The sequence below is a fragment of the Trichechus manatus genome, unplaced genomic scaffold (genome assembly GCF_000243295.1).
Source record: "Trichechus manatus latirostris isolate Lorelei unplaced genomic scaffold, TriManLat1.0 scaffold00096, whole genome shotgun sequence".
NCBI classification, from domain to species: domain Eukaryota; kingdom Metazoa; phylum Chordata; class Mammalia; order Sirenia; family Trichechidae; genus Trichechus; species Trichechus manatus.
Genome location: NW_004444032.1, coordinates 10629144 through 10652626, shown reverse-complemented (window position 1 = coordinate 10652626; position 23483 = coordinate 10629144). Strand labels below are relative to the sequence as shown.

Sequence of the window (23483 nt, the reverse complement as noted above, 5' to 3'; positions counted from 1 at the left end):
ACTGGTGTATAGGAATCCAACTGATTTTTGAATGTTTATCTTGTATCCTGCTACTCTGCTGAATCTTTCTATTAGTTCCAGTAGATTTCTCGTGAGGCAGTATAGATTTTAGCACATGAAAATATTGCCTAGGTCTAGGTCTTTCCTGAAAATGTCAGACATGTTTGTGGCCTTTAAGCACATTTGGTTTTGTATTTATTGAAATGTTTATTAAAACAATATGTTTATTGAAATCCAAAGAAGTTAGTTAAAAAATTTAAGCTTCACAAAACTTATTTAGAACCTAATGACTCACATCTTTGTTTTTATCTGAAGCAGAAATTATTCCACATACAGATAACCATATATGTAAATTTTAAGGCATATATACATATATATTCACAGTCATATGTGTGTGTGTATATCTATATATATATATATGTCTTAAGAGGAATAGGAAACCCTGGTGGCATAGTGGTTAAGAGCTAAGGCTGCTAACCAAAAGATTGACAGTTCAAATCCACCAGGCCCTCCTTGGAAACCATATGAAGCAGTTCTACTGTTCTATAGGGTTGCTATGAGTCAGAATCAACTCAACGGCAATGGGTTTGGTTTTTTGTTTTTTAAGAGGAGTACATACTTTTTAAGAACATATAAAAATGTTTGGGAAACACATAGCCAATTTAAAATATCAAGCCAAAAAAAAGGGGGGGGGGGAGTTTTCTTGTGAAATGTATATAAAGCTGAATTATACAATCAAACCTCATTAATTCCTGTTCTACACATTCAGAATTTATAATTAATATTCTTGGCACTACATATAAGATGAAATTCTGATTAGGTGAAATACTAGTATAAACAAAAGAAATATTTATACATTTAAAAGCTAACAGTTTTATGCCACATTTTATTAGTAGCTCTTGTACTCAAAGAATAAATGGCTAATGATAAATAACACATTAAACACCACCAAGGTTCTAGAAATGATCTTGGTACTAAAACAGTATTCTAAGACCAATAGTCACTTGCATCATTATTGTTGATAAGGAAAGAATAATAGCACAGTTGTGTTCAGTAAATATTCACTATTATTATGATATGTATTATTATTATTAACTATGCCATTATCGGAGCCCTGGTGGTGCAGTGGTTAACAGCTATGGCTGCTAAACAAAAGATCGGCAGTTTGAATCCACCAGGCACTCCTTGGAAACCCTATGGGGCAGTTCTACTATGTCCTATAGGTTCTCTATGACTCGGAATCGACTCGACAGCACGGGGTTAGGTTTTGTATTTTGGTATGCTATTACATTATCAGAATAATAATGTGAATGTGGTTCCATCCATGCTATATATCAAAATCCATATAGTGGGAGTCTAAAGGTCAGAAATGCATTTGATTTTTAAGTTCTAAACTCTGAATTTTATATTAGACTATTAACTCTCAAAATCTGGGCAAATTAGCAAGTTTTACTGTACAATTAAAAAGGAGCCCTGGTAGCACAATTGTTAAGTGCTCAGCTGCGAACCAAAAGGTTGACGGTTCCAACCCACCCAGCAGCTCTGCAGGAGAAAGACCTGGCAATTTGCTTCCTTAAAGATTACAGCCAAGAAAACCCTATGGGGCAGTTCTACTTTTGTCACATGGGGTTGCTATGAGTCGGAATCGACTTGGTGGCAACCGACAATGGTAACATTGTACAATTAAGTGTTTTTTCTCTTATCTGGTATCATAGTCTACAAAAGATATTTCTCCACTGACTATTTAGCTCATAATGCAAGTGTGGATTCCTGATTACCCCCTACAGCCATGGGCTGAACAGGGGAACATCAGAGCAGATTCAGCCCAATGTACTGGATATCTAGATCCCTTTACCCAGGCAACTTAGGACTGAGCTTCTAGACAGAGTAGAAGTTTTTCTCATCATTACACACAGCTTTCTAACTCTTCTCTTTTGAAAGCCCAGAGTTTGTTCATACTTTCTCTTCTCCCCCTTTTCTAAGGGATATTATCTTTAGTATTATGACCCTGACTTAAATGCCCATAAAACTATTCTGAGTTTACAACCAGAATTTACCTGGAGACAATTTTTTTTTCCACCAGACTCTAAACTACAGTGTTTCATGTCCCAGATTGTCTAGAGAGTCAGTTTCCCAGCAGTCAGAAATATTATAGCTTGAGTTTGCTGGCCATGTGCTGAAGAAGCGGTATGGATGCTTTGCGTATCTCTTTTCCCAGGTGTTTAGAGTGGCAACCCTCCTGTGAAAGTTCCCCGTCCATAGCCTCGCAGCCTCTGCTGGCGTCAATTCCTTCTATTACTGTCTGCCTGAATAGTTGATAGAGTTAAGTGAGTGCAACTTCCTTTTTTTCACCAGGTTCCCCTTGAGTGCTTCAGCAATACGGGGCAATTTATCATGCTTTTTGTGCAACAGTGCACAGACTTTTTTAAGAATGAATTTAGACTTTCCCTTCCTGTTCAAAAAATAAGCAGTTCTCAGGTTCGCAACATTAAAAGCCCTGATTAGGATAGTTGGGCCAGCAACATCAGCAGGCCCAAGTAACCCCAGTCATAGACCCCTATTTCATTTTTCGTCTTGCTTCATTTTCCTTAGAGGCCTTGGTGGCGCAATGGTTAAAGCGCTCGGCTGCTAACAGAAAAGTTGGCAGTACAAACCACGAGGCGCTCCGCGGGAGACAGATGTGGCAGTCGGCTTCCGTAAAGATTTACAGTCTTGGAAACCCTATGGAGCAGTTCTGCTGTGTCCTACAGGGTCACTATGAGTCAGAATCGACTCGACGGCAGTGGGTTTAGTTTTATGTTAGAAGACAATATTTGGATAAGTGAAATACAACATATTCAGATAATTCAGTTATGATTAGAAATTTGCACATCCCTATTTATAATATTTCCTGTTTGTAGAATAGGATTGGACTAGGGCTTGGATAATTTTTTTACCTTTGGAGAAATACAAATGTGTAGTTTAAGGAGGATCAGAAATAAAATTAGAATTAAAATTATATATTTCAAAAGCTCTACAGTTATCTGTTTAGTACATGGAAAAGCTGTGACATTAAGGTTTTTTTTTCAGGCTTCAAAGACACATTTGATATTTAAAAATATATCGTTGAGGTATAAAATGGCAAGTTTTAATTATTTCAGGAATTGGGTTCTTTCTAAAGTAGCTTTAGCATGAAGACAGTGGAACTTAAAATAAGAGAGACTTCATTAACAAAAATGAGGGTCAGTGGGGGTGAGGTGGGAGTCTGTTTCTCTTCACATTGCCAAATGTATCTCCATTTGCCTCTGGTTTTGTCCTGGGTCTGTTTCTGAAAAGAGGCTGCCAGGACTGGCAAATTGTGCTGAGTTTTATGTAATAAGGGCGAATAACCTGCAGTTCTGAGGCTATTAGGGTGAAACCATTTCTACATGTGTGTCTTAATCTCCATGTTGGAATACTCATCTACAGATGTTATAAGCATTAAGCCATTATTTCTTCTTTTGGAAATAAATTTTCCAGAATAGTCTCTGTATCCCATAGTACCTGAATGTTAACTTTGAACTTTGTTGTTTATTCTTTGCTTTACATTTTTATGTCAACTAAATCCAATTTTCCCGTTATTTCATAAATAACTGTTTTCCATATAATAAGAGCATCAATGCTTTTTGCAATTGGAAGAGACTTTAGAGCCCGTATAGTCCTACAGATCCTGAAATCCAAATTCCTTCCAGAGCACCAGTACCTATGTGAAGTTACCAAAGGTGAGAGAGTAAGAAGTAATAATGACCACAGAGACTAAAGAGTATAAACCCACTTAAAGGCACCAAGCTCAAAAGTTTATTCAAACACTCAGCTGTCCTGACAAATCATGTCTGCGGGCCGTCTTTGGATGGCAATTTGCAATCACTGATTTAGTCTAATCCTCTTGTTTTAAAAATAAATTGATCTTCCTAGTAAAGTTATGTTTGCTGGAAATAGAGACCAAGTTTTCTGGCTTTGAGTTAATTGATTAATTAAATATCTATTGAGTGCCCACTTCTACCAGATATTTTAATATATTTAATCGATTATGCTTATGCCATATACTTAGAAAAACAAATAATGAGTTTAAAACTGAAGGTAGGGTTGACGAAGGAGGGTCTCATGGTCAGATCTACCTTTTGAAAGGATCCCTCTGGCCGCTGTGTGGAAAGGCACACTAGAGTGGATGCTGAAAGATCAGTGACGAGGCTATTGAAGCACTTCATGAGCAATGATAGAAGCTTGGACGAGGGAGGTGAGGTGCTAGAGACATGGACAGATAGAATATATTTAAGAGGTAAAATAGGGAATAGATATGCCAGGGGGTGATAAGGGAGAGAGATGTTAAAGATGATTCCAGTATCCTTGGGTTTTGCACCTGGTTAGATGGCTGTGCCATTCAGAGAGATGAGATCACTGAGAAAGGATCAAATTGTGGCTGGTGTGGTAGAGAGTGTTTTCATGTGCCATAAGGTCAGGGGCATGATCTCATTTACTTTGCCAGGGGCACAATGCTCATTTACTCTAGAACAGTGGCTAACACATAGTAGGTGCTCAATAAATGCTTGTTACGTAAACGAATCATGTAGTAAGTTTTGGATATGTTGAGTTTGAGTGTCTTTGAGACATTCAAGAGGTGATATCAAGTAGATGTCTTAACTTATGGGGTTGGAGCTTAGAGGGGAGAAACTTGGGATCTACCGACATATAGATGATAAGATGATGAGATTGCGTAACGAAAAAAACCCAAACCCGTTGTGGTGAAGTCAATTCCGACTCCCAGCGACCCTGTAGGATAGAGTACAGCTGCCCCGTAGAGTTCCCAAGGAGCACCTGATGGATTCGAATTCCTGACCTTTTGGTTAGCAGCCGTAGCTCTTAACCACTACACTGCCAGCGTTTCCTGAGATTGCCTAGGGGATAGGAAATAGAATAAGAAGTATAGAGGGCCTAGGATAGGCCCTTAAAGAATACTAGCCTTTAGAGATTGGGTAGGATCCAGCCAAAAAATGATGGAAAGGCATTTTCAGTTATGTAGGAGGAAAACAAAAAATGTGGTTGTAGAGGCTAAGGGAAGAGAGTGTAGAGTGATACAGATGGGTTAAGTAAGAGCCTGGGAGTCATTGGTGCCTTTAGTGGAGTGTTTGAGGTGGAAGCTAGATTGGAACTGATTGAAGAGTAAACAGGGAGGTGAGGGAAGAGAGACAGTGGTTTGGAGGCAGAAGATGAGGACATTCAATCACTTATATTCAGTTTCTATTGATGGTGATGGAAAATTTGTCAGAGGACATTGATGATGTTTGTACAACATAATTGCTGTGCTTGTGTCACTGAATTGTACACGTGAAAAATGTCAAATTGGCAAATATGTTATCTATATGTTTCCAACAATAAAAAAATAAGGCCATGCCTTTTAGAGATATGTACTAAAATTTTGGGAGTCCTGGTAGCACAGTGGTTAAAGTGCTCAGATGCTAAACAAAAGGTCAGCAGTTCGAACCCACCAGTGGCTCCACAGGAGAAAGGTGTGGCAGTCTGCTTCCGTAAAGACTTACAGCCTTGGAAACCCTATGGGGCAGTTCTACTCTGTCCTATAGAGTCACTATGAGTTGAAATCAACTCGGCAGCAGTCGGTTTGGTGGTTTGGCTCATTTTCCTTTGTGAAAGACCCAATTACAAACGTTTGTGGATTTTTCTAAGGCTGTTTCCTTCACAGAGGTTACATTCAGCTCTTTGGCAAGAAAAATCCCAGAGCAATTATTGGCTCTGGGGAACCACTAGCCATTTGTGTACTATTTCAGAAGAACCCATTGTGAATATCGATAGTCTCCACACACAGGTTCTTTTCAGAATGCGAGAGCTTCTTTACCATTTGGAACATGCTTAAAATTGAAATCAACAGTCATGCCCTCACAAGGACACCTGTGTTATATATTCTAAACGAGACTGTGTCATGTGACATACGATAAGGATGTGGATTTCTTCTCATCATTCTTCTGTGCTCACCTCCAGCTTGTATGCTCTCATTTCTCTTTTCAAAATATTCTCTGGTATACTTCTAGAAAACTTGCTGCTTAAATGGAGGCATATGGAGCTACAAGGAAGCTGGTTGTATTCTGGGTGACATTCTAATAAGAAACTCGTTTTTGGATAATAGCCCGTTTGGAACTAATTCTCCACTATCCCTCGTGGTCAAGAAATGGCATGTTCAAATTAATCAAATATTCTGGTACCTTATACACGCTAATGTTTATCGTAGGTGATGATGCTGCATCTTACAGGATGATGACTTTGTAAAGAATTAGAAATAATTAGCTATAAAGCCCAGAGGAATATTATTTAATCTTTCTTTGACTGAGACATTTGCCTAGAATGCAGAGCTTCGAACCTGTCGCTGCTGAGAATTTGCATTTCCACCCCGGATATACTGAATCAGAATCTACATTTTAATGAGATCCTCAGATGATTCTTATGTACGATAAATTTTGAGAACCACGAATCTACTGGTGCTTTTCAGCGTTGGTCCCTTACCAGCAGCATTAGCATTGCCTGGGAACTTGTTAGAAATGCAAATTCTCAGCAGAGATTCGAACCAGAACTAACGGGTCCAAAGCCCTGCCCAATGTTGCAGGTCCTTCTTAGTCAGGATTAGGAACAGCTGTTAGTTTTCAGTGGCTTTACAAATAGTGCAGGTTAATAAGGTTATGGTTAATAGAATGCCAGAAAGCAGAATTTATTATGGCACTCAAGCATTAATGCAGAACGTAATCATCATGCCTTTCCAAAGAAACCAACGGAGCCTAAACTATTTTAATGACTTAAATTAATCTTAAATTAAATACAGTATAACTTTTGGAGGACTGCCTTTCGAAAATGAAACAAAATAGCCAAGTAAGAGAAGTTTAGATAGGAGAAGAAAACATATATTTTGATAATAGTTTACCAGAAAATAAAAATTTTGTTATGCAATGGCCTTCTAGAAGGACAGCCTTCAACTTCAACTCTTCAGACAAAGTTTGGACTGGACTGTGGGACATAAAATGATACTTGTGAAGGTGTTCTTCTTAGCTCAAGTAGATACATGAGACTAAACGGGCAGCTTCTGTCCGGAGGTGAGATGAGAAGGCAGAGAGGGTTAGGAGCTGGTTGAATGGATATGGGAAATCAGGGGTGGAAGGGAGGAGTGTGCTGTCATAATATAGGGAGAGCAATTAGGGTCACATAACAATGTATGTATAAATTTTTGTATGAGAGACTAACTTGAAATGTAAACTTTCACTTAAACTATAATAATAAACAAAAAAAGGATAGCCTTCAAAAAGATAGCATTTATTTTATTTCTAAAAATTGGATTTTAATCACAGCTTTCCTTTACAAAGTTTAAAGTTTTTAAATGCAAATGAGTTTCATTTTTTAAAATCCTACTATACAATCACTTGGTTTTTTAAAAACAGGTACATTAGAATGCATCAGATCTTTCAGTTTAAGAGCAAGCCGACAAGAAGGGGGTGGAAAATCTGGTACAGATTACACGGTCCTGTGGTATGAAGGGGACAGGAGTACCCTTGTTAAGGGGCCTAAACATTTTTCCACAGGAGCCCAGAACCCTGCTCTTGTTAAAATCAGTTACCATCAAGTTGACCCCAACTCATGGATACCCCATGTCTGTCAAAGTAGAATTGTGTTCCATAGAGTTTTCAGTGGCTTATTTTGGAGAAGTAGATCATCAGGCCTTTCTTGCAGGCACCTCTAGATGGACTTGGCACTTCCAACTTTCAGTTAGCAGTCAAGCACGTATTTCTCTAAACAGCCAGCTCAGACTATTGAAAATAAGAATTGTGTTTCAAAACTTCTGTTTTTGTAACTTTTAGCAGAATACTCATGGCATAAAGTGAAGTTATAAAGCCAAGAGTTGTATATTATCTCATCTGTCTTCCCAGATTCTTCACTTAAAATTTGATTAAAGAAGTAGTTATACTTTGAGGATAGAGAACAATTAGTTGCAAGTAGTATTCCTATGGTTTTAGTTTCTGAGTGTTAATTCTGCCTCTGCTCTTTTTATCCTAACTTCTAACTGAGAGTTTCCAGAACTAAATGGAAACTTTAAGACAGCCAGTCTACCCTCAAGACAAAAAGAGTTTGAGAAACGATGTCTTTGTAGGTGACACTATTCCACAAACATCCTGCTCCAGCAACGTTGTCCTGTAATGGCCAATAACCTGTCTGGGCCTGTGTTACTTGGTGATTTCTATTAAATTTGAAACTGTAATTTGTTATCATTCTTTCAGTGATTCTTATTCGTAAAAGAAAAAAGAATTTATTTTTCTTCTTTTTTGTAAGGAAGTTTTCTCTTAGATAAAAATTCTTTAATATGTAAAAAAAAAAAAAAAATTAGAATATTTTTTAAATATTCCAAGTAAAAAAAAAGCATCCTTAGAGATGATCTTCTGAACATGGTTTAAATTCAAAAATCTGTGTCTTCCCAGATAAAATGAATTTTTGCTCATGGAAGACATGTTTTCAAAAGGCACAGATTGTTATTGCTAGATAGAACTTAGAGAGCATGTTGGGTACTGAGTGCTGGGAGATACAGAAGGAATAGGAATTTGAAAATATTTTTAAATCACAACTTCACTTTTTTCCTAATTATTCTTCCAAATATTTTTTACCTGTTGTCTAGTTACAACAAAATTGCCTCTGTTAAATGACACCTAAATATGAGTCCATCTTTAATTAGGCTCATGACGTTGGGTAACCACGATATTGACCTCCACGAATTATACTAGGGACTCTTGTCTAGATATCATAATGAATTTGTTCATTCATTCATTTTCCCATTTTAAAACATTTGAGTGCCTACCATGTACAAAACCAAAACCAAACCCATTGCCACTGAGTCAATTCCGACTCATAGCAACCCTATATGACAGAGCAGAACTGCCCCCATAGAGTTTCCAAGGAGCAGCTGGTGGATTCGAATTGCCAACCTTTTGGTTAGCAGCCGGACACTGTCGCAGCCCCTCACACGGGGCACCATCTGTCGCAGCGGCGACGGTTGTCGGGATGGCGAAGACAGTAACCAACTGCACAACTCTTACAGAGAAGTGGGGCCAGGAGGGTCACTCTGAGGAGTCGAACCCCAGCTTCAGTCCCAGGAGTTTATTTATAGTCAATACAGCAAGCAGTGAAGCAAATAACAGAACAATGGGCTTTGGGTGAGTAACAATAAGTTTTGGGCAAGGGAGAAGGAATTCAGGAAAACAAGCCAATCAGTAACAGCAATAGGTTTGGGAAAACAAGTCATGCCTAATCTCATTCTTATCGCTGACAAGTCTCCAACATGTCGTATACAGCATAGAGGCCTGTGGGGGCTGCAGTTGTCAATAGTGCAGCCATGTTTAAATGGCATATATCCCACAGGACACTTAACCACTGTGCCACCAGGGCTCCTACCATGTGCAAGGCATGGTATTATGTGCTCTGAATATGATGACTGACCAACAACTCTGCAGAAAGCTTATAGTCTGTTAATCGAGATAATACTTCTAAATAACTATAGGCAGTTTCCGGGTTACAAACTCCAACTTATGGACAGCTCATGCTTTCTCTTTAATGTCGTGTATATTTGCCCTCACTTTGAAATGATTGAACCAACCCCTACTCAAAACAAATCACCTTCACTTGCTGCACGTGCAGCTTTTAAATCATTGAAAAGGCTTCAAGCCTTTTCTTGCACTAAAGTAAAGCTAAATAAGAACTGTATGTACCTGTTCCGACTTACCTACAAATTCTAGTTAAAGACACAGTTAGGAACGGTCTCCTTCATAACCCGGGGACTGCCTGTGTAACAAATGTAGAAAGCAACAAGGATCCTAAAATAGGTACAGACAACAGCTATGAAGGTTTAGAGAAAGGCAATATTCTATGTCAGGAAGAATTTGGGATGGCTTGCTTAGTGGAGGCTGTTACATTTGGTTTAGATGTTAAATGATATTTAAGAGTAGAACTTTATTTATGGATAATAGTGGCAAATACTCCAGGCAAAACAGAAAACAGGAGATCTAAAACTTTGGTGCATGGACAGGGAGTCATGTATAGCTCAATCCAAGTGAAGTGGAGAGTAGAAAGGGGAAGGATAGAAAGTAAGTGGGGGCAGATCATGGAGCCTTTGAATTCCTGACTAAGATACCTGGGGTTCTTCAATAGCCAATAGAGAGCCAGGAAAAGGTTCTGAGCACTATGTTCTAAGCAGTAATGTGTAATCTGGATTAGAGTGAGGGCCAACTGAAGGCAGAGGGAAGTTGGGGTTCCTTTTGTAAGATAATGAAGGCTTGAAGTAGGGAAGTGGGAATGACAACACAGAAATACTGCATAGGTAGCTGAGAGAAGCATGGCAACATTTGGGATATAGGGCAAAGAAAAGAGGAGTAAAGTATGATCCAAAGTTTTGAACTATCATTCTGTAAAATAACAAGGAACCCTACAACAGAGTTCTCCCAGACAGTTTTCCTACTTGTCACCCCCCTTGGTCTCTGCCTCCTCCAGATCTATCCTGCAGAGCAGCGTACCTGTTACAAAACAGGAAGGCAGGTACCTGCTTCAGATTTGCTCAGGAAGTAACAGGCAAGAATTAGATGGCAACCTGTCTTGCCACCTTCAGGAATTGTTTGGCTCTGATAGTCACCCGACTCCTATTGGTTGTGGCATCAAATTCTTCCTAAATTGCATGCCCTGGAAACAATAATCTCCCATGACTGATAGCCCTGCCTGCCTCAAAACCTCAACATGCATCACTTTCTCAATCCCAGCCACTGGTCTCTTTTTAGCTCTTCAAACAGGCCAAGCCTCTCTCATGCCTCAAGGCCTTTGCACATGCTGTTCCCTGGAACAATCTCCTTACCAAATTTTCACATTTATTGTTCTTTGTTTATTTTTTGGCCTCAGCTTAAATGCCACCCACAAGGACCCCCAAGGACTTACCTGATCACTTCATATAAAGAACATCTGGCCTTTTATTCTCTATCTGAGCCCTCTGTTTCTTTCCTTCATGGTACTTATTACAACTTGCACAACTATTTTATTTGAATTTTTACTCTTTTTTCCCCCTTTGGGCTTTTTTCCTGATAAAACATAACTACCGCAGCAGCATAAACTATGTCTGTTTTCTCAGTCTCTGTACCCTTAGCACCAACAACACTGCCCGGCACTCCGTAGCAGTTGCTCAATAAATAGTTGTTGAATGAATGAGTGAATGAATGAATGAACCCACTGTTCAGAAGCCTTTATATGGCCTAAAAATAGGATCACTTATTTCAATTTGAATATATTCAATTTGAGTATAACAAAAGTGGTAACAATAGCCACCTATTTTCTTTAATCGTCAGAATAACATTCATATAAAGAGTATTCATAGTCTTCTAACAGTGATATTTGGGAAACAGAATGTAGATATTCCTTGAATTTCTTAATTTTCATAAAAACTATATGGTACCAAACTATGTTACAGTGTTTTCCAGCCCTTTAAAAAAATGAAATGAAATAGAAAATATCAGAGTGTGCTGCATATAAGAAGGGTAAGTTTAGTTCCAGTAAACTTTTCAGTTTGTGGTGTGTGTCGCCACAATGTAAAATTATTTTTTACTGTGATTCAAAGTCAAAATACATTCTGATATTTTCCATGTTATCCTAATCCCTTATCTGGCTGCTATCATAGCTCTGCAAATCCAGCCACAGATTGTCATTCTGCAGTATTACGATTCCTTACAGCCTATTTGCGATGGAAGCTTCCCCAGAAAGGCACACCAAAATTTGATTTTTTTTTTTTTTTTTGTATTTTCTTATAAATCAGCATACCTAGGGTCTCTCAGAATGCTTGGGCTCACTGTAACGTGCATTTCCAGAGTTCTTTCTCTGCAGAGTACTGAACAGCTTTTAAATTAACAAGAAAAACAAAACAAAGCACCTAGGGTAGGACAGTGGTGAGAATTGCTGCTGTTTAAATCAGGAATTTGAAACAATGATTTGATGAACATTAACGACATCTGCTAAAATAAAATTTACATTAACTTCTTTTTTTTTCTTTTTCTCTTCTCTCTAAGCTGGTTGCCTTGTGCTTGGCTGTATGATTTTCCCTGATGGCTGGGATTCAGATGAAGTAAAACGAATGTGTGGAGAAAAGACAGACAAGTACACTCTTGGGGCTTGTTCAGTCCGCTGGGCATACATCCTGGCAATTATTGGAATCTTGGATGCCCTGATCCTCTCGTTTCTAGCATTCGTGCTTGGTAACCGACAAGACAGCTTGATGGCAGAGGAACTGAAGGCAGAAAACAAAGGTAAGATTTGCACAAAACTTGATGACATTCTTTATTCTTTCCCATCAAGTGCTAGTACTTCCCCTGTGGTTCGGATTTGCTTCCCTCAACTCAAGAAATTTACACGTTTAAAATACAGTATTTTTACACTTACCTTTCGCAGGCTCCCTGCATCCCTTATGATCGTTTCATTTCATGTTTACGGATTCTTGTTTCGTCCGTTTATGATTTCAGTTTGCTATCAAAAGTTAATGGCAAAATAGCACATACCAAAAAAAAAAAAAAAAGAGTTAATGGCTGTGATACAACATTATTTATCTATTTGGTTGAACAGAGAGTGCTTCCTCTCCATGTATTCAGCTATTTTCCAGGTTGAAATAAATGCCTGGGAAATCTCGTAGAATCATCTGTAAATGTCATTCTTAAACAACTGCTCACAATCATTTTATTTGGATTTAGACTTATTCTCTCAGAGAAGTAGTGATACTGGCCCCAAATAGTCCCCGTTAGAGATTTCTCTAGTTACCTACTGTCTTAGTCATCTAGAACTGATCTAACAGAATTAGATGTGGATGACTTTAACAAAGAGAAATTTGTTTCTTCACATTAAAGTAGGCTAAAAGTCCAAATTCAGGGCATCAGCTCCAGGGGAAGGCTTTCTGTCTCTCAGTCGGCCTTCTCATTAATCTTCCCCCGGACTAGGAGCTTCTCTGCGCAGGGACCCCAGGTCCAAAGGACACGCTCTGCTCCCGGCACTGGTTTCTTGGTGGTATGAGGTCCCCCTGTTTCTCTGCTCAGCTCTCTCTTTTGTATCTCAAGAGATTGCCTCAAAACACAATCCAATCTTGTAGATTGAGTCCTGCCTTACTAACACAACTGCCGCCCATCCTCCCTCATTAACATCATAGTGGCAGGATTTACAACATATGGGAAAATCACACAATACCAGGAATCATGGCCCAGCCAAATTGATACACACATTTTCGGGGGACATAATTCAATCCATGACACCTACTTAGCTGAATTTTAAATATGCTATCTGGGTAATCAAAAGTTCTGAGATTTCAAGAGGAATTGCTTTCTGAAACATAAAGAAACTAGGAGAGAAAATAGGACTTAAGTATCAGAGTGAGGCAATAAGAGGTAACAAGTTGTTATTTAAGGTGAACTTTTTAATTTTCTCTGCAGATTTCTAAACCAAGTTCTTGGGATACAATTTTAATATCTCTATTTTAAGTTCACTTTTTATCTTTATGTTAACTTTAATACTTTAGACTTACATCGGCAATTTCAACTAAGTAGGTCCTTCTTCCAGCTTTCATTCCTAATTGGGAACTAAATCCATCCTGGAATTATGAAATTTAACATTATTTCAAGTAGCTGCTACTTTCAAAAGCTCTTTACTGCTTCAACAGGCCTCACATGTAAGCATATATTAGTATCTACATGAACATTGCATGTAATTATAGTGTGGCAAGCTTTTTATTTAGACCATCACTGTTTATGCTCATAAACTATGACCTATAAAGAGGTAAAATTGAAAAGTCATGCAACAGTCATGCATAAGCCCATTATCTCCCTGATTTATAGACAGGGAAGATATAAGTTTTCTTGGTCTTATCAAAAATACCCTAAACACAAAAAGAACTTTTTCACAGAAGGGAGTGGTGCAGAAACTTCCTCAAAGGCAAAACGACTTCCTCTCAGAGTTACTTACCCTTTCTAGATATTAAGAATGATATGAAGATAATAATTACAGCTTAATTTTTAAAGCATGTTACAGATTTAAAGTACTCATTAATTTGCACTAGTTAGTTTTGTTCCCTGGTCTGTTGTCTTTGTGGCTTGCTGAATGTACACAGGTCTCTGCCCAGTTAACTGCACTTCAAATTTGATAGTAAGGATAGCTTGATATTAGAAGAAGTTGCCTTTTCGTAAAAGATTAATTAAACACCCCTTTGTTCCATGACCACCAATTGGTCAATTGAGCACCTAATTGGCTTGATTCCCACGACCAGCTAATAATCGACCAGGTGCTATTTATTCCCTATACAAAGTTACATTGAGAACCTTAACTTCCCAAGCATCTTTTGACCACAAATAAGAAGAAAATCCAGGAAAAGAAAAAAATAACAAAATCACGAAGATTTTTACCTGGACGATTGAAAATTCCAACATGTACCCATATACAAGTGGCAATTCTCCTAAATTCGTGCTTCAGAAAGGAACAGCCAAGATTATAGAAGAATACTCGCCAGTTTTCAAAATGGGTCTTTTCTCCTGGTTGATTCAAATAAATGTTGATGTCTGATCCCTTCTGTTGAGCTCTTCATTAAAGAAAGCATCCTTTTCCACTCAGTGGTATATGGAAAACACCTTGGTAAAAGGTTTGACAAGAAAGAAGGTTAAAAGAGGCCAATATAAGGTTTAGAGATAATCAGTGTATGATTTTTCTGTGTTCATCGTCTTCTCCATTTGAATGTATCACCATAGTTTCTTCTATTTCGTTTTGAAAAACGAAAATCAGTAGTAGTTCATCAGCATCAAATCAGACAGATCCAATGAAGTAGAGCAGCAGGCCATGTTGAAGCATTTCAATTGTACTGAGTTTTTATTTCACAATTGAAATTCCTTAATCTAAGACTTTGAAGGAGTGTCAATGGATCTACTATTCAGGCATTTCAGACACCCATTCAACAGGGTGTATAAAATCACACTAGGATGTCTAAGCCTTGTGTAAAATTTAATCAGACCTGTATGTTTCCAAGGAATGGTACAAGATTTACAGTTGTACAAAGTAGCCTTTATTGTTTGGTATTATTTAAACACTTCTTCAACATTGAGACTTCCAAAGTCACATTATTTTAGGGAAGACCAGTCAGTGAATACTCACTGTGTATGAGTAGATTTGCACTAACAGTAGTTTAGTGGGTTTCAAGTACATGTAATAACCAAACTAAATCGCATTCACGTTACCTTCTATAGATCCTAAAGAAAGAGAGATCTGCTTTAATAAAAAGATAAGAATGATTTATAATTATGAAATCAATTGATCATACTTGAATGGGTACTTTTACAATTTGTATGGATGAATTTATATAACTTTTCACTTATTAAAACATTCTTTTTCACTACTAATTTTTTTTCCTGATAAAAGTACAGGCACACCTTGGACATATTGTGGGTTCAGTTCCAGACCACCACAATAAAGCGAATATCTCAATAAAGCAAGTCACACGAATTTTTTGGTTTCCCGGTGCATGTAAAAGTTATGTGTACACTATACTGTAGTATATTAAGTGTGTAATAGCATTATGTCTAAAAAAATTGTACAATACCTTAATTAAAAAGTACTTTATTGCTAAAATATGCTAACCATCATCTAAGCCTTCAGGGTCTTGCCTCAATGTTGATGGCTACTGACTGATCAGCATGGTGGTTGCTGAAGGTTGGGATGACTGTGGCAATTTCTTAAAATAAGACAACAATGAAGTTTGCTGCATCAATTGACTCTTCGTTTCATGAAAGATTTCTTGGTAGCATGCGATGCTGTTTGATAGCATTTTACCCACAGTAGAACTTCTTTCAGAATTGGAGTCAATCCTTCAAACTCTACTGTTGCTTTAGCAACTAAATTTATGAAATATTCTAAATCCTTTGTTGTCATTTCAGCAATGTTCACAGCATGTTTATGAGTAGATTCCATCTCAAGAAACCACTTTCTTTACTCATTCATAAGAAGCAACTCCTCATCCGTTTAAGTTTTATCATGAGATTGTGACAACTCAGTCACGTCTTCAGGCTCCACCTCTAATTCTAATTCTTTTGACATTTCTACCACATCTTCAGTTACTTCCTCCATTGAAGTCTTGAACCTCTCAAAGTCATCCATGAGGGTTGGAATCAACTTCTTCCAAACTCCCGTTAATGTTGATATTTTGACGTCCTTCCATGGGTCACCAATGTTCTTAATGGCATCTGGTGAATTCTTTCCAGAAAGTTTTTAATATACTTTGCCCAGATCCACCAGAGGAATCTCTATCTATGGCAGCTATAGCCCTGCAAAATGTATTTCTTAAATAATAAGACTTGAAAGTCAAAATTACTCCTGGGTCCATGGGCTGCAGAATGGATATTGTGTTAGCAGGGATGAAAACAACATTAATTTCCTTGTACGTTTCCATCAGATCTCTGGGTGACCACATGCAGTGTCAGTGAGCAGTAATATTTTGAAAGCAATCTTTTTTTCTGAGCAATAAATCTCAACAGTGGGCTTAAAATATTCAGTAAACAATGTTGTAAACAGATGTGCTGTCATCCAGGCTTTGTTGTTCCATTTATACAGCACAGGAAGAGTAGATTTAGCATAATTCTTAATGGCCCTAGAATTTTCAGAAATGTAAATGAGCATTGGCTTCAACTTAAAGTCACCAGCTGCATTAGCCCCTAACAAGAGACTCAGCCTGTCCTTCGAAGCTTTGACCAGGTATTGAATTCTCTCTAGCTATGGAAGTCCTAGATTGGCATCTTCTTCCAATGTAAGGCTATTTCGTCTGCATTGAAACTCTGTTGTTTAGTGTAGCCACCTTCTTCAATTATCTTAGCTAGATCTCCTGGATAACTTGCTGAAGCTTCTATATCAGCACTGCTGCTTCACCTTGCACTTTTATGTTATGGAGACGGCTTCTTTTCTTAAACCTCATAACCTGCTTCTGCTAGCTTCAAACTTTTCTTCTGCAGCTTCCTCACCTCTCTCAGACTTCATAGAATTGAAGAGAGTTAGGGCCTTGCTGTGGATCAGGCTTTGGTTTAAGGGAATGTTGTGGCTGGTTTGATCTTCTGTCTAGACCACTAAAACTTTCTCCATATCAGCAAAGGATTGTTTCACTTTCTTATCATTTGTGTGTTCACTGGAGTAGCACTTTTAATTTCCTTCAAGAACTTTTCCTTTGCATTCACAACTTGGCTAATTGATTGGCACAAGAGGACTAGCTTTTGGCCTGTCTTGCTTTCAACATGCCTTCCTCACTAAGCTTAATCATTTCTAGCTTTTGATTTAAAGGGAGAAACATGCAACTCTTCCTTTCACTTCAGCACTTAGAGGCCATTATAGGCTTGTTAATTGGCCTAATTTCAATATTATTGTGTCTCAGACACAAGGAGAGGGAGAGAGACAGGGGAATGGCCAATTGGTGGAACAGTCAGCACACACAACATTTATTGATTAAGTTCGCTGTCTTATATGGGCACGATTCATGGTGCCCCGAAACAATTACAATAGTAATATCAAAGATCACTGATCACAGATCACCATAACAGGTATAGTAATAATGAAAAAGTTTGAAATATTGCGAGAATTACCGAAATGTGACACAGAGACACAAAGTGAGCACATGCTGTTGGAAAAATGGCTCCAATAGACTTGCTCGACACAGAGTTGCCGCAAACCTTCAATCTGTAAAAAATGCAACATCTGCAAAGTGTAATAAAATGAAGTGCAGTAAAACAAGGTATGCCTGTACCAAGATGTCCTTTGGTAGCCAAGGTCTCCTTTGGGTCTCAGGGCAAATGCAATGAGACAGCTAGGCAAACCAATTGTTGTTAGTTGCCTTCAAGCCAGCTTGAGTCATAGCGACCCTATGTACAACAGAATGAAACTTTGTCCAGTCCCGTGCTATCTTCATGATGCTCAAGTCCATTGTTGCAGCCACTGTGTATTTAGAGTAGCTTCCAACCTAGGGGGCATATCTTCCAGCAGTGTATCCGACAATATTCTGTTGTAATCCATGGGGTTTTCACTGGCTAATTTTCAGAAATAGGTCACCAGGCCTTTCTTTCTAGTCTGGAAGCTCCACTGAAACCTGTCCACCATGGGTGCCCTGCTGTTATCTGAAGTGCCAGTGATGTTGCTTCTAGCATTATAGCAATACGCAAGCCACCACAGTATGACAAACTGACAGATGAGTAATGGTAGGCAAATCTAGCTCATCAAATTTAAGGAAAGTTTATTAACCCCATGATGCCTTCTGATGTCATGGAAGAGACAATGCCATATCTCAAGCTTTGGCTCAAAAGAGTAAAACATGGACAAATTTTAGTATAGATTATATCAGTATACACATTGTAATAGCCTTTATAATCTTCTAGTTTAATGGCCTATGTATGACCATAACAACTTACATTGTAGAATAAGTAGCAGTGGCATTGTAGAGAGAATAAGCCTGCTAATGTAGCATATGCCCTCAATTTGAAAAGGTTTGTCGTGAGCAGTCTCATATCATAATCATGTCTTTTTTCTGTGACTATTGTAATTAATCTTGCAACACACTGACCCATCTATCAGGAAAATTCACCAGATTCGTTTAAATTTTCTACATATGACAGCAAGGGTATTGCTTAGATCCATGAATTCTTCCCAACAACTAGCTCAATGGATAAAACAAGATTCACTGTTACATAAATTGTAGGATATATCAGGAAAGGGAAGGGATTTGAGCTCTAATTGTTGAACTATACTCCACTCACAAGAGTTTTAAGATGAAAGAGAATATAGGAATATAACCCACTCTGACTCATAGTGACCCTATAGGACAGAGTAGAACTGCCCCAGAAGGTTTCCAAGGCTGTAATCTTTACGGAAGCAGACTGCCACATCTTTCTCCTGTGAAGTAGCAGATGATTTCAAACTGCCAACTTTTTGGTTAGCAGCTGAGCACTTAAGCATTTCTCCACCAGGGCTACTTACAAAGGCACTATTCAAGGGGAAAACGAGAGAGGTACACAGGCACAAGTCTCCATCTCTACAGATCATTGCCTCTTAAGGTAAATTCCCAGTAAATTCACCCCAATCCCATTTCAATGTCCCTCTTCAAAGCCTCCACAACACTTCTTAAACCTCTCCTGGTTCAGGAGTGCAAAGATAATTTGTCAAAGATCTGGGCTGAAATTTACCATAAATTGTGAAATAGCAGAACAGAAATAAAGGTGTTTCAACATACTTTGAACAAACAGAAGGCAACAACTTTGAAGACGCACGTGTTGTCTTAGTGGAAGCTTCTGTAAGAAATCAATTTCTTTATCCACAGAAGGCCATCAAAGTGCCAGAATACTTTTTAATGCCAAAAAATAAATAAATAAAGCCCGACTGCAAAACAGAGAGACGTGAAAACTCTTCAGATCTCCTGTTAACTTTATACTGGAGTTGGCTTGTACAGGAAAAGTCAACTGCCTGCTCTGAACTTGGGGAGCCAGCCCTGCAAGCAGCGCGCTGCCCCTGCCTCTGAGGATAATAGTGGACAGGCAGATGTTCCTTCTTGTTTGGGAGTTCAGCAGCATGATTTCTGAATGAGCCAACAACAGTAGGCATTTAACCTTGATATGCTGCCTAACTGCATATTTTAACACACTGAACTGTGAAGTCAATTTAATTATGTAAAATTAAAGTTTCATCCAGATAAAAAGGATTTGAAATGAAAGCTTCATTTTCAATTTTTTTCATTAATTGTGAAAGGATAAATAATTACATTTTCCAGAGCTCCTATGCCACAAATATCTCTTTCCTTGTCAGACACCACCCATGAAGAGTCTGTTTCTGCATTTGTGTATATGGTCTTTGGAATTGCTTATCAGGTAATTGGGTCCTCTTACGAGCAGTTTTAAAGTCACTTTCTTCTAGCACTTAAACTGCAAATGAGAACACACGGTAATCCATCATCCAGCTACTATTTATTTATTAAGTGGTTTAAGCCCTTTCTAATACTATTATAAGGGGAGCTGGGATAAATCCATTTGACTTAAATGACTAATTGGGAAACCTTTCATGATTTTGGTTTTAGGTCTCGTGCCATGTCATAGCCACATTGTAAGTGACAGCATGGGGTCGTGGAAAGAGCACTGTACTCAGTGGGATTCAAGCTGCCCCATGCTTGTGCTGTCCCTGACATTAGTTGTGGAGCCTTGGACCAATATCTTAATAGTTCCAGAATTAAGCTTCCTCATCCATAAAATGCAGGCTTAATGAGTTTTCTTTTAGCTCTATAATATTCCATTTCTATGAACACCTTTAGAGGCATCCTGTAAAAGGAGGATCTGATTGAAGATTCTATAGAAAAATCCTAATCAAAAGGGGTAAGGATGTGAAACAGAATTTCAAATCCTCAATAGAATCCAGATTTTCTAGAGCTATTGAGGCTGGATGGGCCGCTGAAACTACTGCCCTAAGATAGTCTTTAAACTTTAAACCTTAATCCAATACAATCCTCTGAAGTTTTCTATGAACCAAAAAATAGCTTATCTTAATTAGTGAAGTACATCTGTTTTGAGCATTGTGCTCTTTTAAGGAATTATCTATGTGAGATTAAATTGACAACAGCAACTGGACAGTTTGGATGGGAAGCTTAGAGGGCAATGAGTTTACGATAATAGTGGTGGAATAATTTGGAAAAGAATAGCAAGAATGATAGGACAAGCTAAAGAATGTAATCAGTGTCACTGAACTGTATATATAGACATTGTTGCAATGGTGTATCTTTGGCTGTGTATACTTTCACCAAAATATAAATTAAAGAATTTTAAAAAAGAGAATCTGAGAGGGGTAGAAGCTCCTGCCCTCAGAGCAGTAAACACACTAAAAACTCTTTTAGGGGATTGTTGACAACACAGGGGTTACTAAGAGAAGGGAAAGATAAGGTCAAAGAGGAAGGAGCTCTCCGATGCCTACAGTGTTTTCTCGCTCAGCCATACACCTGTCAACTGAACTCTGCTGTCACAGCTCATTCATTCACACCACCAAGGACAGATTGAGTTAGGTTTAGAGACTGGCCCATGGCAGTCAAACCCCTTTGCCTCAATACATTCGCATATTAAGTGTTGTATGTCCATGTAGACACCATGATAGTGGACCGAGCCCCAGGTCAGAAACAGAAAACTTTGTTTCTGGTCTCAGCTTCAGCGCTTATTGGTCATGTGACTTGGGTAAGTTTCTTAACATCTCAGAGCCTCAGCTTCACCTTTTTTAAAATGAGATTAATACCCTGCCTCATCCATAGGGTTGGGAATGTCTGACAAAAGCATGTTGGTGAAAGTAATTTATAATCAATAATGCTTATGTTTTTTGTTGTTAGTTGCCTCAAGTCAGCTCCAACTCGTGGCAACCGTATGTATAACAGAACGCTCATTGCCCAGTCCTATGCCATCTTAATGATTGTCGGTATGTTTGAGTCCATTGTTGTGACTATTGTGTCAGTCTGTCTCATTGAGGGTTTACCTAGCTTTCTCAGCCCCTATACTTTACCAAACATGATGTGCTTTTGTGGGGATTGGCTTTACTCATTACTAAGCATTTCCCTATGTGATATTTTATTTGATCTTTGCAACAACCCTATGAGATAGTTATAATCATCATCCTGGCTTTACACATCAAAAATTAAGGCTTAGACTCTGAGCAGCCATCTAAGATACTCCACTGGTCTTACCCCTTCAGTAGCAAAGGAGAATGAAGAAAGCAAGATACAATGGAAAGATTAGTCCAAAGGACTAATGGACCACAACTACCACAGCCTCCACCAGACTGAGACCAGTACAACTAGATGGTGCCTGGCTACCACCACTGACTGCTCTGACAGGGATCACAACAGAGGGTCCTGGCCAGAGCTGGAAAAAATGTAGAACAAAATTCTAACTCACAAAAAAATACTAGACTTACTAGCTGACAGAGACTGGAGAAACCCTGAGAGTATGGCCCCTGGACACCCTTGTAGCTCAGTAATGACGTCACTCCCAAGGTTCACCCTCCAACCAAAGATTAGACAACCCCATAAAACAAGACTAATGGGGCACAACAGCCCAGGGACAAGGACTAGAAGACAGGAGGGGGCAAGAAAGCTGGTAATAGGGAACCCAAGGTCAAGAAGGGAGAATATTGACATGTCATGGGGTTGGTAACCAATGTCCTAAAACAATATGTGTACTAACTGTTTAATGAGAAACTAGTTTCTCTGTAAACCTTCATCTAAAGTATAATTTAAAAAAAAAAATTAAAGCTCAGAAAAGTTAAATATTTTGGCTAAGTCTTCACAGCTAGAAGCTATGGATCTAAGACTCAAACATACAACTTTTTACTCCAGATGTCAAGCTCTTCCTGTTACTCAACATGATGTAATCAATGCTTATCAGATGCTGTTTCTATTGCTTTCAACTTGACTAGCCAGCTCTGTACAAGTAAAGTTTCATCTTATTTTCATGTGATAGATTTTGGACAATGTTGTTTAATCCAAAGTTTAATATTCTTGACAATGGAGAATGGCTTTTAAAACTCATTCTGTTACTTCACTATATAACTTTATAAAAACCATAATGAAGTAATATTAGGAAGGCAAGAAGAAAATTATCTTCAACTGCTTTGAATTAAAACTTTAATAAGGTCGTAGTGAATTGTCTGTTTCCCTATGGAATTTGTGTTGAATAAAACCTTCATGACCATTAATGCATCTCAGAATATGCCTCTAAAAAATGCATGTATCCTGGCACTTATTCAGAAGGGCGCAAATTAATCTGAAAGTTGGAGCAGACCTTAGAGGTCCTCATAGGACCTGTTATGTATTTGTCTTAGGTATTTGCTGCGTCCAGTTCCTTTCCTCCCACTCTCTAATGAATCCATTCCATTCAGGTTTCACCCCTGTCATTCCACAGACAATGTCTTATCAAGGTCATCCAGTATCATCATGTGAGCTGAAAACAGTGAGTATCACTAATCTGCATGAGACACAGCACCAGGTTTATGAATCATGTTTTTTTATTTCTAATCTGATCTGTGGCCAATTCTTTTTTCTTTCATAAGATTGTGTCTAATTTCAGATCTATGCAGTCTGGATGGCTTTGGTAGGTTACTTAACTCAGTATATAAAGGTTAATTAGTGATCAATTTTCTCTTTCTCAATCTGCTGTTTTTGACATGTAATAAGACTCAATCATTAAAGTAGACTGTTATTGTGCTCAGAGGTCAGTTTATAGCAATAAATGCACACATTCAAAAAGAAGAAAAGGCAATAATCAAAACATTAACCCTACAACTGGAACAAGTAGAAACAGAGCAGCAAAAGAAGCCTTCAAGCACCAGAAGAAAGGAAATAATTAGAATTAGAGCAGACTTAAATGAAATAGAGAACAGAA

At 38.3% G+C, this 23483-nt stretch overlaps 1 protein-coding gene across 2 annotated transcripts in view; it reads left to right on the top strand.

Moving 5' to 3' along the window:
• The window catches only part of LHFPL3 (LHFPL tetraspan subfamily member 3), a 502517-nt gene that overhangs the window by 334273 nt on the left and 144761 nt on the right, over nt 1-23483 (top strand). For both annotated transcript variants that reach the window (XM_004382615.1, XM_004382616.1), the window contains exon 2: nt 12099-12335. In XM_004382615.1, the coding sequence (XP_004382672.1) occupies nt 12099-12335 (237 nt within the window). The remainder of the gene's footprint in view (nt 1-12098; nt 12336-23483) is intronic.